Below are 17,222 nucleotides of genomic sequence, written 5' to 3' on the forward strand. Positions count from 1 at the left end.
CTTCAGCACCCACAATTCTGTTTATCATCCCAGTTTTATTTTCTACTCAAACAGAGAGGATTCCTCAACACCAAGACATTTTTCAAGTTCATGTATAAAATGATCACCTCATCTGTCCTTGTCATGAGTTGTTTCACCAGAAGGATGCTTGTTTCCGGTCCAGGGGGGACCTGGCTTAGAAATTTGGGCTGGGCTGGACTGTTCCCACAAGGAACAGGGTCAAGACTGATTTGCATATGGCTGGGTCCAAACTGGGGGGTTGTGGTGAGCATACAAATGATGGATTTAACCAAGATCCTTGTGACTGGGGGTGAATGTTTGCATTGTCCAGCATTCCGTCCATCAATTGTTTCTTTTGCAAACGCCAGTTCACATAGCCACGCATGGAATGCGTCCATAGACTCCCCTTCCCTCTGGCATGCTTGGCACAGCTTAAATCTTTCATAATCCGGGTTCAATTGGGGATCGAAATGTGCGTTCAGGGGCCTGGCCGCTGCATCGTAGTCAATCGGTGCCCCAGTGTTGGGTAGGTGCTTGTAGATCTCCTCCCCCGTGAAGTGTAATAACAGAGACCTGGGCTGGACTGTTCCCATGAGTCACAGGGTCAGACTGATTTGCATATGGCCATGTCTGAACTGGGGTGGCTTGGTGAGCTAAAGAATGGTAATGGATTAAACCCAGATCAGTTGACTGGGGGTGAGTGTTTGATTTTCTCAAACGCTCCGTCCATCATCCCTTTTTGTATCGCTTTGTTCGCCCTAAGTGTGGCAGGGTATGCTCAGACGTGAGTCCCTTGCTCACTTGGCCACTGGATTCAAGATAGCCTGGCTGATGAGGATTATGAATCCGAAACCAGTCCCAGGATGCTTGATTCCGGTCCAGGGAAGACATGGCTTGGCAGTTCGGGCTGGACTGTTCCCATGAGGCACAGGGTCAGACTGATTTGCATATGGCCATGTCTGAACTGGGGTGGCTCAGTGAGCTAAAGAATGGTGATGGATTAAACCCAAATCAGTTGACTGGGGTGAGTGTTTGATTTGCTCAAACGCTCAGTCCATCATCCCCTTTTGTATCGCTTTGTTCGCCCTAAGTGTGGCAGGGTATGCTCAGACGTGAGTCCTTTGCTCACTTGGCCACTGGATTCAAGATAGCCTGGCTGATGAGGATTATGAATCCGAAACCAAAACCGGTCCCAGGATGCTTGTTTCCGGTCCAGGGAAGACATGGCTTGACAGTTCGGGCTGGACTGTTCCCATGAGTCACAGGGTCAGATTGATTTGCATATGGCCATGTCTGAACTGGGGTGGCTGAGTGAGCTAAAGAATGGTGATGGATTAAACCCAGATCAGTTGACTGGGGGTGAGTGTTTGATTTTCTCAAACGCTCCGTCCATCATCCCCTTTTGAATCGCTTTGTTCGCCCTAAGTGTGGCAGGGTATGCTCAGACGTGAGTCCCTTGCTCACTTGGCCACTGGATTCAAGATAGCCTGGCTGATGAGGATTATGAATCCGAAACCGGTCCCAGGATGCTTGATTCCGGTCCTGGGAAGACATGGCTTGGCAGTTCGGGCTGGACTGTTCCCATGAGGCACAGGGTCAGACTGATTTGCATATGGCCATGTCTGAACTGGGGTGGCTGAGTGAGCTAAAGAATGGTGATGGATTAAACCCAAATCAGTTGACTGGGGGTGAGTGTTTGATTTGCTCAAACGCTCCGTCCATCATCCCCTTTTGTATCGCTTTGTTCGCCCTAAGTGTGGCAGGGTATGCTCAGACGTGAGTCCTTTGCTCACTTGGCCACTGGATTCAAGATAGCCTGGCTGATGAGGATTATGAATCCGAAACCAAAACCGGTCCCAGAATGCTTGTTTCCGGTCCAGGGAAGACATGGCTTGGCAGTTTGGGCTGGACTGTTCCCATGAGGCACAGGGTCAGACTGATTTGCATATGGCCATGTATGAACTGGGGTGGCTGAGTGAGCTAAAGAATGGTGATGGATTAAACCCAGATCAGTTGACTGGGGTGAGTGTTTGATTTGCTCAAACGCTCCGTCCATCATCCCCTTTTGTATCGCTTTGTTCGCCCTAAGTGTGGCAGAGTATGCTCAGACGTGAGTCCCTTGCTCACTTGGCCACTGTATTCAAGATAGCCTGGCTGATGAGGATTATGAATCCGAAACCGGTCCCAGGATGCTTGTTTCCGGTCCAGGGAAGACATGGCTTGGCAGTTCTGGCTGGACTGTTCCCATGAGGCACAGGGTCAGACTGATTTGCATATGGCCATGTCTGAACTGGGGTGGCTGAGTGAGCTAAAGAATGGTGATGGATTAAACCCAGATCAGTTGACTGGGGGTGAGTGTTTGATTTGCTTAAACGCTCCGTCCATCATCCCCTTTTGTATCGCTTTGTTCGCCTTAAGTGTGGCAGGGTATGCTCAGACGTGAGTCCCTTGCTCACTTGGCCACTGGTTTCAAGATAGCCTGGCTGATGAGGATTATGAATCCGAAACCGGCCCCAGGATGCTTGTTTCCGGTCCAGGGAAGACATGGCTTGGCAGTTCGGGCTGGACTGTTCCCATGAGGCACAGGGTCAGACTGATTTGCATATGGCCATGTCTGAACTGGGGTGGCTGAGTGAAGTAAAGAATGGTGATGGATTAAATCCAGATCAGTTGACTGGGGGTGAGTGTTTGATTTGCTCAAACGCTCCGTCCATCATCCCCTTTTGTATCGTTATGTGCGGCGCAGCATGTGTGTGAGTCAGGCAAGCCAGACGGGGCAGGCAGCGCTCTGTACCTCGCGAGACCGCCTTGATGCACGTCCGGGTAGGTATACTTGATGTCTCTTGGAACCACATCCGACACGGCAACAGTGCCTCATTCACCCTTGAGGCTTGATGCGACCGCTCCTGCAGGGGGCCAGAGGAACGAAGCGTGCGTCTCTCGTACCTGCTGCGACAACGTCGTTCTTTGCTCCGTGAGGCCGACAGGCAGGGGCTCTCAGCGGTATGTGAATGATGGACGCCCACCCTTGTCGCCAGTGTAGTGCTGCTCACTGAGGCTTGCAGGGGCCTATGCCATAGGCAAACACAGGCCACTGGTTCATTGAAGTGTGCCGGAAGTCCCGAGCTACCTCCGCCCGTTTATTTATGCTCTCGGGCCACGCCAGACCAGAGTGCTACATAGTGTGCAGGCCCTTCCGGGCTAGAGGTCTTGTGTTGATATCCTCTCAACATCTAGACCGTTACAGTTACATAATGGAACCAGTGTTTGGCCAGGTATGCCTCAAGATGTATAGTTCTACTTGGCCGACAGTGGAATTGTCTTGTCCTGACTTGTGTATAAAGTTCTTGCTCGTCTTGCTCTTGTGATAACTGGGTTTGCTTGTCTTGCTCTTGTGATAACTGGAGGCTCTATAAATGTAAATGTGGGATTCTTGTAAAGCGCACTGTTATTCTAACCGAGTGTCCTGGCGCTGAAGACCGCTGGGGAACCCGTCCTGGTTTTCCATGTGAGATGGTCCCTTTCTGGGTATCTCCAGGATGAAACCAGGCATCCCTGGCGTCTGTGGGGGGCCGTTGTAGAGATGAGGCAAGCTTAATGCCCAGAGTTGCCGAGTGTGTTCCCTGGTTAGAGTAGGCACTGAGGCGAGAATTATCGAGTCCGTTGACCCTGGTCCAAGATCCTGCCGCGTCGGGAATAGAACCCTGGTCCAGGGCCGTTTTCTGCTTACAGGTCTGCCGCCTCTAACGAGTGAGCCACACCACTCCACTATGTTTAATGTTTAGTGGAATAAGCTGGTGTGAAGGGAGTGAGGTGGACATGGTATATGGTGATAAAGGGGAATGAACTTATGTTATTGTGTGGGAGCGAAGATATAAAATATGTGACCTAATTAGAAGACTTCTTTTCCTTTTAAAACATATTTTTATTGGCATTTTATATTTAACATTACAGATTACAAGCATCAGGCATTTATTCAGTCACATTTATCTGTTGCAATACAAAGGTACACCAGTCTATGCCACTCCGGGTTCAGAGGATACTTATTGACAACTTGTTTTAAACAATATTTTGAGCCAGAAAATAGCCTAGTGGAGTGTCCCTGCCCTTAGTGAACAATTTGCCATTCTATTATTTGCTTCACATTCTATTCAGTTTCTTTTAGGTGGGTGGCTTTCAGCAACACTCTAGGGCACAGCAATACTATTGGGAATGTATTAATCTACTTTAACTTCAAACTGTGAACTTAAACCTGTGCAGAAGGATGGTGTATGTGGGCATCCGGCTGTTCGTATTCGGGAGGGAGGGGACGGTATAACATAAGGAGCTCATAAGAGAGCTAAAAGGGTCTCCCCTATTGTGTCCATTCCTCTCACAATCACATAATCTTTCCTCTGCTATAAGTGATCCTGAGGTGCATTGAATAGTTCTATCTCATGACAACATTATTATGAGGAGGTTGTTATGGTACAGAACTTCCTCACAGTCTCACTCACTCCCCCCTTCCTCCTTCCTGCTTGTTTGCATCAGCTTCTCTCAGGACAACATTGTCTCTTTCCATTGGTCAGCCATGGGGCCCTTCCGCATTCCCCTAGCCTCTTTCCAGCTCAGCGATCTACCTTCCGCCCCAACCCAGCCGATCACATCGCGATTCCAACTTGCAACTTGAGGTCCAGCCATGGATTTTCATTCTATTGCTATTCTTCGTTTGGCTAGTCCCATGGCTAAGACTATCAACCTGTTCCCAACCTTACGTTTAGGTTGCCGGGGGAAGAGTCCTAGTAGGCACACCTGCACTGTGAGGTCCAATTCCCATTCCAGGGCGTCTTTAATCTTGGCTAGGATTGCTTCCCTAAAAGGGCGTATAGACTTAGATTCCCATGTCATATGTATGAAATCTCCATCAATTTGGCAACATCTTTGGCACTTCTGTATTTCCCCCATATGTGACATTGAGGCAGTGAGGTGTGATATAAGTTATATGTATTAAATTGAATTGTATGTATTTCAAGCGTGTATTGCGGGAGACCTTGGGGGACTGCAAGATTTCACCCCATTCTACATCTGTGAGTTCTCCACCCACAATCTTCTCCCACCTCCCCCGCAACTCGTGTAATGGGTTGCGGGACGCAGTGATCAGGGTAGCATAGAACCACTTCACCTGGTGTTCCTCAGAGCCCTGGGTAATCAACAAATGCAACACATTTCTCAGGCTCCTCCCTCCCCCTCCCCATAGTTGCCCGAAGGTGTGAGCCAAGGCCTCATACCACAGAAACTGCCCCGGGGGGAGCCCGTGGCTGTCCACCAATTCCTCGAATGGGATCAGTGTTTATTCCAGGTAGCAATCCCCAACGTTCTCCAAACCTGCCTCTGTCCAGGGCGCCAACTGTTCAGCAGTGAATATTCTCTTAGTGTCTCCATGGGGAAGTCCCACTAGGGGCAGCATTGGGATGTACCTCTGGGTTCTCTGCATCTTGGTCAGGCATCTTTCCAGGTCTGCAAGGCTGTGTATTGCAATAACGAGCAGTGTGGGGCAGTCATTGCTGGGTCTAATAATTTTGCCAGCAATAGGCTAGGGCAGATATCAGGTTCCGTCAGACAGATGTCTTCCTTGTTCACACTCTCTAACCATTGTGCCAGCCATTGCAGTTGGGCAGCCAACATATAGAGCTCGAAGTTCGGTACCCCCAACCGCCTTCTGTCATAGGACGTTATAGTGTCTTCAATGACACCCTCCGTCACCCGTCTCCCCACACCAGGTCTCGCAGTAGGGAGTTCAATGAGCGGAACCATCTTGGGGGCATCAGGACTGGGGGATCTATAAAGAAATATAATAGTCCGGGTATCATAACCATTTTAGATAGGGAAATCCTAGTCATAATAGGCAACTGCAGGATGTGCCAGAAGAGAACACAGGATCTAAGAGATCATAAAGCCCTGTTCAGATTTCCTTCCCTCAGATCTTCCATGGAATGGAAGATATGGATACCCAGGTATTTGCATGAGAGGGGGTCCAGTGAATGTCTGCTGTAAAGACAGCAGGCCTGGGTATAGGACCCACCACAGGGAATAGGTACGTCTTGGTTTTGCTAACCTGGAGGCCCGATAACTGTCCAAAACTCCCCAGGAGCTGCATAGCCGAGGCAGTGCCCCTCACTGCCTCTTCCAGATCAATCAACAAGTTGTCCGCGTAAAGGGAAATGGTATGAACCCACTCACCCATCCTGAGACCTATCCCTTCACCACCCAATCAGACCCTCTCAGGAAGTGGTTCAATTGCTGGAGCAAAGAGTAGGAGCAAGAGAGGGCACCCTTTCAAGTTCCCCGGGAAATCTTGTATTGGTTGGATATCGTTTTGCCCGTCCTGACCCTCGCCGTGGGGGATGCATAGAGGAGCCGTACCCACCTCACCCAGCCGCTCCAAAGGCCCATATGCAGCATAAGTTCAAACAGGTACTCCCAGCTAACCATGTCAAAGGCCTTTTCTAGGTCGATTGACAGCACTGCAGCCTGCTGTTTGGATGTCGCTTCCATGTGATAAAGGACAAATGCCATACTTTCTCGTGCTGCCTGGGGATCCCCCGTTCTGTATGCTTTTACCCACTCCTACGCTTCCGTTGGATCATCACAGAAATTTGCTTTCCCATCGAGGAGTATACACAATCAGGCAGGAAATATCAGGGAGTACTGGAGTCTCACTTCCCTCAGCGCTTTCCTGACCTCCAGAAAGGAGGCATGCCTTTTTTGAACCTCCAGAGTGTATCAGGGAAAATGGAAACTCTACTATTGTCCACAGTGTATGGACCCTCGGTCCGATCTTTTTGTAAGAGGGTGTCTCTATCCTTGAATGGAGGAGCTTGGCCACTACTTGGCGTAGACGTTGGCCAGGGACTGGCGGCCTAGCCATCACTCGGTGCGCTCTCTCAAGGGTATAAAATGTCGGCAGGCAACCACAGTACGGAGCCACTGTTCCAAGAAGGTCACCATGTCCTACCCTCCACCTCTTTCAGCCGGCCTAGGACCCTAATGTTGTTTCTCCTGTCTCGTCCTTCTGCATCCTCAGCTCTCCGCTCCAGCATGTGGACTCTATCTGTAAGGTCTCCTACTTGCGAAGTCAGGGTCTTCTGCGCAGGCTTGAGTTCTGCAATGTTGGATTCTGTCAGTTTCACCCTCAATCCAGTTTCTTGTGCTCCTCTCTGAGGAGGCACAACGCTACCGACACGGTGCTGATATCTTGGTGCAGGGTGGCCTTTGTATCAGCAATGGCCTCAAGTATTTTGGCCAATTGTTGCTGCAAAGGGTCATCAGGGTCTTTCTGCGTTCTTTCCTGTGGATTCTTTTTCTTTCTTTTCCTAGGTGGCCCCTGCTTGTCTCGTGCTTGGTTTGCCCATTGCACTGGAAGGAATGCAAGCACTGCTATCCGAACGGAGATACGGTAGAGGCTAGTATCTAGGTTCACTCTCCAGCACAGTGATATACCATCAGTTCATCCCCAGCAGTGTGATCATCAAGCTCCAGTGGTCATCTGCTCAGGGTCCAACGTGTACCGACCACAAGTTCCCTAGATTAACATTACAACTCCTCTTGTGGGGGTTTGGCTTCCTACATGAACACTTAGACCTGGGTAGTCTCAGTCACTGGCCGTATCCACGGCGTCACCTCTCAGGCCTGTCCTGGGTCCAGCACCACTTGTATGGTCCCCGCTAGGTGGGCACTCTGTTCGCCTCATGTATTATGAGGTGTAGGCACCCATACCACGTCATTTTCGCCGCTCACTGATCTGGTCCACTATCCACGCTGCATAGGGATCCAGGCCGAGGCCGCCTCTGGAGTCCTCAGCGTCTGCAGGGTACTGTCTTAGGTCTGGACAAGCACCCGCCAGTGCTCTCTTCACATAAGGTTCCCCTCCTCGTGGCTATATTCTATCGGGCCAGCCTCAGGCCACAACCATTGCTCTCCAGCGGCCCCACCTCTCATGCACGGTGAGTAGCTCCAAAGCCTAGGCCACGTCTGGTTTAATGGGGGCCCCCAATCTCTTCAACCTAGCGGGGTTGGCGGCTTTCACCAAAGTTGCTCCCTCCTCTTTCTTTTTCCTTCCCTGGCCCTAATCTGGGCCCGAGGGGCCACCTGGACTCCATACCTCTCCTTTCAGAGTCTGACAGCCCTCGGAATGTCTTATGCATGAGCTCCTCCATCTCGGTATCACTGCTCCTTTCAGGTGCGAGACCCCGGGCGGACTCCCAGGTCTCCGCTCACACCTCAGTTAACCGGTCCGCTCAAGGTCACCTCCTGTGGCTCTCCGCTGTGACTTAAAGTTGTGCATGTGAGACTGTGTGGAGGGGATGAAGCCACTTGGCTCTCCTGTTTGTTCTCATGAGGACATCCCCCTCTTCGACAGAAGATCCATGAAAAATACTTGCCTTAAAGAGCTACCCAAGGCCCACTCATAAAGAGCATGACACTAGCCAGGCTGGTTCCTGTGATGTCCGAGTAGGATACAGGAGCTGGGGTGACTGAAAACTCTGCACGTGAGACAGAGGTGAGACAGACTGAAGAGGAGGAAGTCACTCAATGGTCCTGTTAGTTCTCCCGAAGAGATCACCATTCCATTGAAGATCCATACATAACCTTCGTACCCAGCTTGAGATGGGTTCTCATCTCCTATAACCCATTGTCTGAGCTGGTTGAGTCTCTGCTAATAGTAAACAAATGCTGAGGATAGAGGTAACCCCCATCACCAAGGGGTGACAGGTGAATTACGAAAATCTCAAGGGCCGAGCTAAAGGAGCTTCTGACCCTAAGTACTATTAAAAAGCTCCTGTGGTTCCGTCACATAAGGGACATAGCCACCAAGCTAGGTAAACCGGGCCTCTGGAGAACTCCCGAAGCATCATGTGCCACGACATCGAGGCTTGAACTAGTCAAATGTTTCAGACAAACCAATCTAATGTCCCTAGAAGAAAGTGCTTCACGTGGTCGCTTAATAGCTGAATTTTTGCTCGTTAAAAATACATACAGTAAGGAGCAGTTTCTGGACCTCATTCAACCCCCACTGGCTAGGAAACTTTAGATGCAATTTAGACTAGAGACCCTCCCCTTACTAGCATTTACCAGCAAGTGGGTCAAAGAACCAAGGGGGGATTGCCCTGCATGTAATTATAAGGTGGAGTCTGAAATACATGTTCTGTTCCTCTGTCCCGGCTATCGGTTGCTGCGCAAGCGCTGGTTAATACAACTCTGCAAGAACCTAGGCTTTGCTCGCTGCACAGAGGCCTACAGAGTTTTAAAGTATGACACTCATCCACCAATAGTCTTTGCTGTACCTCGATTTTTAAATAGCATGTGGCACATTCGAAGAGCTATTCTAAAGCAGAACCATGGGGCTGTAGAAATGCACTGAATTTAGATAGGTTCGGTAATTATATGCATGCTCTGGGTTTAGTGCTATAGTCTCACATTTTTAGCTGTGTATTAATCCTTGAATGCTGCTTTCCCTAGTCGGCTACTTCTATCTTTTATCTTTTTAATTGGCTGATGATTGTATTATGAGCTTTTTTTTAACTATTTGTGAGATTTTTAACTTGTTTAATATATGAATTTGAGAGATTTATAATCTTTAACTACAAAATGTATTATACTTGTTTACTGTGAACTGTACTTTGATGGCCCTAGTGGCCGAAATAAAGTCATTTGGATTGGATTGGATAATCTTAAAAGTGCATATTATATTATGAGAACCTGTTGGTGTGTCCAGACTGTGATGTACCATTATCAGCCCAGGTCCAACTGGGTACTGGGTATACCCCTTTGTTATGTAACAACCAGACTGGTGGCAGGTAGGGGCAAAAGGTCTTTGAAAATTCCTTGAAGGAGTCTGGGACCCTGTCCATCACACACTTGCGGCAGATAAGAGAAGGAGAGCACTCTGCAAAGTGATATGCTCAACAATCCCTGGTGTGTAACCCCCATCAGGGTTACACAGAAGGGATTGTTGAGTCCAAATTATATTAAGCCCCAGCTCTGCTAGAGAAAACTTTGAGACCTGAAGATGAAGGGAAAGCTCCAATTTAATAAAGCGAAGAAGACATGTCTTTAAAGTACACTACGTCATGACCCAGTAAGAGTCCAACTACACTCTTAGACCCCACCTTCCTTTTCTGTCACTCATCATTGTATCTTTGCCTTTGAGCCTGTACTGTGCTCTGCTGCTTGTGCTTCCATTGTTCTGTTCTTCATACACCCAAGCTGTAATTCTCTCGCCTCAAAGGACTGTGCCACTATATACCAAAACACACAACAGGTATTGTGGGTGATGCAATGGAGGGTCAGAACTAGTTTTAAAGTTTCAGGGCTATCACTGAGTCACTTGAAAATTTGGGCTTTATTGATCAAGAGAATACAACAAATCATGGATATCTGAAAGTGTTACAGGGTCAAGGGTTGATGCCATGGCACATGTTCATCCAAGCGTGACTAGCCATGGAAATACCAAAAGCAAAGAATCATTCTTACTGGTGAGTGCGTTTTTATCTAGGCTGGCTATGTCTTTTAGGCATATGCTTTATTCTATGCCTTTGAATGGTGGCCATGCAAGTGTCCCCAAACTCCCTATCCACCAGCTATACACTTAAAAATCCAAATTCTTTTAAGAGATATATTCCTGAACCAGACTGAAATGTACTTAAGTGTTTGCCTGAGTTTATTTATCCCGCGTGTCTGTCCAAGATGCCCTAGTTATCTACATCTCTGGATCGTCTGGTACACATATGAGATATTGTTCAGTCACTGTAAGCAGAATGAAAGACCACATGTCGAGTCTTTCAAGAAGTGTGCATGGACTTTTCTTTTATTTCCTTTAATACGTCTAGCCAAAACGTGTTTCGTTAGACTTTCTTGCCTAGACTTTATCAGGGATTAGTATAATAAAATGACGGTGAGTCTAAGATGTAGCACTTAGGTAAACACACTCTCAAAGTACTCTCAACACATATTTTGTGAGGCATTCTTACCTAGACTTCGTCGGGGCTTTCTGGGATCTTCAACGTTGATGCATCAAAATATTATTGACCATCATTATTCCATATATAAAGAATATAAGAGTCTTACGTGATTGATAATTACAGACATTAGTAATGAAGATAAATAACTTTTACATCGATGCCAAAAGACATTTTAGGGTAGTGTGCATATTATAAAGTCCCCAACATTTGTCTGTTTTAATATGCATTGTAACCGCGGGCACAAAGAATACAGCACATAGCTCTGCAGACTCACAGTAATAGAGATGGAGACAAGCCAGGGGTTCTTTTCCTCAGCTCGTGCCTCATTATACTGCTTTGCCATCCCACACATGTTCATGGCAGCATCCTCATCTGTGTATGGGCGAAAAAAATGAAAATGTTATTAAATGGAGGCAATATAGATGCAATATTTAAAGATGCTGAACAAGTGTTGCACTGCATACCCAACATGATATAACTAGTATGTCTCACGTTATAGCCCACCAGTTCACTCTCAAAACATCTTCTGACCTTTTCACCGACACAGTATGAACTTAATGTATGGTATTTAAGAGTATATTGGGTCCTCAAAGGTTTCTCACTGGCTCAGCATCTTTTTTTCACCAATGCAGTTCCTGCCACTGAAGCCATTCCTGATTGCCTGACAGGAGCCACTTCAGTGAAATCAGTGTCAATCCAGTGACTATGGTGGACCATTGTGGGTTTCTTTTGTTTCTAAAATTAAACTCTCAAAGCAGGGGTATTTCTTTGGAAAATGAAAGAGTAAGCCCAATGATGAGCATGGTGTTTTCTCCCAGTGCCTGGGGGACGTTATTTTAACTTTTAATAATTTCCTCTCCAGGACCATTATGGTGAGTGTGGGGTGTGAGGGGAACCTGGACTTGGGAAAGCAGCATCTGACAAAAGGTAGAAGGCTTCTACCATGTAAGCTACCGTTGGTTTCCCGTCACCACTGGGACAACTAGAATCTTACAAGCTCTAAACCAGATGGAGGATGCAGTGGCTGAGCTGATTGGGATATTCTGTATTTGTAGATGGATATCTTATTATCATCGTGAGGATAGGGTTAAAGTGTTATCTGAGAACTCTGGTATTAAATGTATTCTGATGAATACTTAGTCCTTGATTAAGCACCATTCTGAATTTTTTGAGCTCTTAACGATACATCAAGTGGACCTGATTTTCATTACGGAAACCTGGCCTGGTGATACTTCTGGCACTAAGCTCATTGCAGCAGTTTCTACAGGCTAATCTACTTATTTGCCTAGATAGACCCTGTAGAAGGGGAGGAGCGTTGGCAGTGGATTATTGTGACCATTTTTCAGCTATCTTTACATCTGCATCAGTGAACGGACTTGGAGAGTTGTTTTTCACTGTTTAACTTGTTAAGACTCCTCATGGCCTAGGATGACTTTTTCTGACAAAACTATCTCGCTCCTGGAATATCCTAATCTGAAATTTGATTTTACGGTTTTGGTCGATTTCAGCTTCCATCTGGAAAATAAGCTGGATCCAGACTTGAACCGCCTTTTAGACACCTTAACTTATTTTTAACTCTTCCAGATTGTCAGCAGCCCCACGCATTGCGCGAGACACACACTTGATGAGATATTTACAAATAATCCAGGTATTTGAAACTCATTCCTTTTATAATTGACTTGGTCGGATCACCATGCAGTCTTCTGGGCGATGAGGCTTCAGGAAAAGCCTCTTACTCTACTATGTAATAAGAAGCCTTTTGGCTGAGCCTGGCACACGGTACAAGCCACCGAACTAAATTCGCTACTTATTATCTCGCTACCAGAACCTTCGGACAAACCTGACCAGTTGGCGGTGGATTATTCTAATTGGCTCACATCGCCCTTGATGTAATTGCCCCTGCCAAAGTCAGGACAAACAATATCCAGAAGGTGTCGCAACTGTGGTTTGATGAGACACTTAGAGCATCCAAACAAAGATGTCGGAGACAGGAGCGGATATGGCCTAGAACCTGTGAGCTGATAGAAAGAGAAAAGTATAAACGATGCATAGCATTATACAAGAAACTTTCTTTGCTGCCAAATCGGCCTATTATTTGGGCCAAATAAAATCAGCAAGTGATTCAAATAAAACTCTTTTTCAGTCTATAAAAAACGGACTTTGCCGTTGGCAAGTAATACAGCGGCAAATAGCCAAGAGTTTGGTGATTCATTAACAGGGTTTTTTCTGGAGAAAGCAATTATTTACTGCTGATGGCTCTGGTTGCCATAATAACAATCTGTCACTGCAGGCTTTCATCATTTTGAGGCTCCCATAGTAGATCAACTAAAACCCATCAGTTAGAATACTAAATCCGGATCCCCCCAGGACCAGGGTCCTCGATTAATAGCACAGTTAGCATAAGAGGCAGCAGCACTATACTTGGCCAAGAGTTTTAATGCTATGTTCGAGACAGGCCTTTTTCCTACCCATTGGAAGCCGGCTTCAGTCCTCCAGCTATTAACAAAACCTAACCTAAATGTGTTGGACCTGAATAATTATCGACCAATTTCCAGGTTCCCCTATCCAACCAAACTGGTGTAGAAACTGATGAATGAGCAACTTGCTCACTTCATAGATAACAATCAGCTCCTCAACAATACTCAGTTTGGCTTTAGACAGGATCAGAGCATGGAATCGGCACTGATAGTAGCCACCAAGGAAATTAGAGTAGCACTAGATGGGGGTGGTAATGCCGCCCTCATCCTGCTTAATCTGTCAGCATCCTTCAATTCGGTCAACCATTATCTTTTGGTTGACAGTCGCCTTGGAATAGATAGCCCGGCGTTGGCACTGCTGCAGTCATTTCTCTCCAGAAGACTTTAATCGGTGTCTTTAGAAGAGTTCACCTCAGAACCATAATCCTTGCCCTGTGGAGTTCCGCAAGGTCCTTCATTGAGCCCAGCGCTGTTCAACTTGTATGTAACACTTTTGGCTGCACTCATAAAATCATTTGGTTTATCATTAGCAACTTATGCTGATGATACTCAGATAGTAGTATCTCTTTTAAAAAATGATGTCCACTCAAGCGATCTATTCAGGAATTTTTATGAGTGCGCTAAGTAACTGGATGAACTGCATCTGTTTAAAACATAATTCATCTAAAACAGAGGTCAACCAACACTTCATTCTGTTCCCCTGCATGGTGCCCATCTGATCTGGCCTCACTTTCAGCTTCTTTTACAAAGCTAAAAAATCTTGGGGTGCTGCTTTTCAACAAACTGAAATATAAAAATCAAGTCAATAAGGTTAGTTTGTCTTAGTTTTCGCAGGCACTTAAGAGTAATCCAAAAAATCAAAAAATGAATACTTTACGATCTTTTAAAAACAGTGCTCATCTCACTGGTCTTGGCCAGATTGTATTATTATTGCAATAATCTCTTCTTAAACCTGCCCAAGGGTTCTTTAAACAAACTTCAAAGCCTTCAAAACGCAGCTGCGTTTTTTCTTCTGAAAATCCCTAAATTCCACTCTGTGAAAGTGGCGATTAGTAAATTGCACTGGTTGCCGATGAAACAACGAATCATCTTTAAGGCCCTATGTGCAGCCATTAAGACTGTTCATGGGCAAGGCCCTATCTACTTTAGGAAGAATCTGAATTGGTATGTGCCTGGCAGTAGTCTTCACTCCAGTTCTGCCATGTGTGAAGCGTGGCTCAATGGTTAGAGCGGCAGACCCTGATGCAGACTTCTGGCCCGGGACCGGGGTTCAATTCCTGCCTCGGCGGCACTTGGACTCAATTTCCCCAGACCTGATAATTCTCGCCTCGGTGCCTAGTCTAATCATGGGTCCCACTCTGTGACTCTGGGCAATAGCTTGCTTAATCTCCACAACGGCCCCAGCAGCGCTTGGATGCCTGGCTTCACCTTGGGGGTGCCCAGAAGTGGACATTTCACAGAAAAGCCAGTATGGGTTCCACAGTGGTATGAATACAGGGCTGCGAGGCCTCCGGGTAGAAGTGCGCTATATAAATACAATACATTTACATTACATTTACATGCACTTAGTGGTGCTATTGTTCAAACGGTCATCTTGAGGTAGGAGATGTTTCTTCAGGTCTACGGCCCCTTATAGTCTGAAGGCTGCCCCCTCTCTTTTTGTATTGAAGAATTTGCTGAAAACCTAGCTCTTGGTTCAGCAAACTGACAATTGAGGTTGCTCTGATTCTAGATTTGCATAGCTCCAAGACGCCTCGGAGCAATTATCGTGCTTAATAAGTCACTTCATCTTTCCCTGAATGAGGCCCTATATCTTACTGTGGTCTAAATTTGCTCGCTCATTATAAACCTTCTCAATCTCCTCTCACAGATGTGATGTGCACAACAGTCCTTCCCTCTAGGGCTCCATACACTTCTTGATACTGAACATTTATGTTGCCAATATAATATAGTGTGGTGTATAATCCTTTCACCCTGAAGGTCACCTCTTTCCTTGTAATTCAACTGTACATAGGAAGTATTGAAGGAGGTACACATACTTCACATAATTATTCCAGAGCAACTGGAGCATAGGGAAAAGCTCATTAAATAAAATCAAGTTTTGTTTCAAAAGCCTTGAGAGAGCCCATCAATTTATGATTCATCCACAGTATGAAACAAGTATCTACTGAACGATGTGCTATACATCATCTGTTAAGATTAATGTCAATGCATATACAAACCTTTGAATGGAACCAAAGCCCAGGAAAACAGTGAATACTCTATCCTGTTATATTTGGTAGGACCCTCTCGTTTTACACCTTCACACACTTTACATTCAGAGAGTCTCATATACACAATAGGTCCACAGTGTGGGGTTTTAGTGAACATTTTGTAATTCAGGTAACAACTCAGTTCTATTAACCACTTGAATATCCAAATCCTAAACATGTTCATCAGTCACGGAGAGCTAGTCTATTACTCACTGTCATCATTAAAGGTTAACATCATTCCCAATGGCTTACGCATCGGAAGCTGAAAATCCAAGTGTCAATAGTGAATTGGAGATCCTCCAGTGATGAAAAATACCTTCTCACATCTTGTGCCTGCTATACCCAAGTTCTATAGATGGTTTAACAAAGCTAAAAATGTAAATCTCATCATCAGGTGTCACTTTTCACTGAATGATATCGTATTTTTGTGGATTTTATTTTATTTTAGTAAGTGAACATTTGTTAAGGTGTTTCTCTTTCTCAGATTGTCAGTGAATGAAGAAGCTGTAAAACTTTCAGGCTAGTTTTACTAAGTTCACCAGTTACAAATAAAGCCAACATAGATGATTTTTGGAGGACTTGTAATCTGTAAACAGACATGTGGCTTTTAGTTTTGCCACAAAAACCCATCCTAAAATGACATTTAAGGTGTACAATATAAAAAATATAAACTCATAACTTCCACTCTAAAATGATATCCTATTAAAACTATATTTATCCTTTAGTATAAAGCAACGATGCACAACCAGTATTACAAATAAGTAACATTTTCTTTTCAATAGTAGAATAACACAAACTAGAATAGCAAGCATATCCCTAATATGAGGTTGTCGAATAATATGGAAAAATAATAGAAATAACTATGGGTAACTAACACAGAAGTAAGTTAACCAAGCTGATTGACCTAGTAGTGTATCAGCTCTTGATTCTTCATCCAAACAGCAATGGTTGGTGAAAACTGTATATTGAATTTCAGGTAGCTGCTTTGCCTATTTTTATTAAGAGTACATTTCTTAACCAACCAACAGATACTGCTTTTCTGAGTGGAATGAGCTCTGTTTTTCCCTGGAAGTAGTTTGTTGACTTGTTGTTATTAACATGAAATCCAAGAAACTAACCATCTAGCAATGGATTGCTTCGAAGAAGCCAAACATGTCCAAAACGGACCATATTTAACAAATAGCTGATTTGTTTTGCTTTGTTTATATATAAATAAAACAAAAGGACCCTTCTAACGTCTAGTTGTTAAAAAGACCTTTCTACTGGGGAAAAATACTGGCAAAGACATAATTTGATGTGTATGAAAATCTTATACTAGTGTACGTAGAAAAGAAGGGTATGTTCTGAGGACTACCCTATTGCTATGAACGAACAGTAAAAAGGCTTGACTGCTGAAAGAGTTTGAATTTCACTGCCTCTTCTTGCAGAGGTAATTGCTATTACAAAACCTTCCTTCCATGAAAGGTGGTGCAATAAGGCCTTTTGCATAGGCT

General features: G+C 45.5%; 1 protein-coding gene across 1 annotated transcript in view; it reads right to left on the reverse strand.

Moving 5' to 3' along the window:
• LOC144756262 (complement factor B-like) overlaps positions 1-17,222 on the reverse strand; it is a 285,284-nt gene that overhangs the window by 126,594 nt on the left and 141,468 nt on the right. Inside the window, exon 11 of the mRNA XM_078645907.1 lies at positions 11,275-11,372. Coding sequence (XP_078502033.1) covers positions 11,275-11,372 — 98 coding nt within the window. The remainder of the gene's footprint in view (positions 1-11,274; positions 11,373-17,222) is intronic.

The sequence above is a fragment of the Lissotriton helveticus genome, chromosome 5_1 (genome assembly GCF_964261635.1).
Source record: "Lissotriton helveticus chromosome 5_1, aLisHel1.1, whole genome shotgun sequence".
NCBI classification, from domain to species: domain Eukaryota; kingdom Metazoa; phylum Chordata; class Amphibia; order Caudata; family Salamandridae; genus Lissotriton; species Lissotriton helveticus.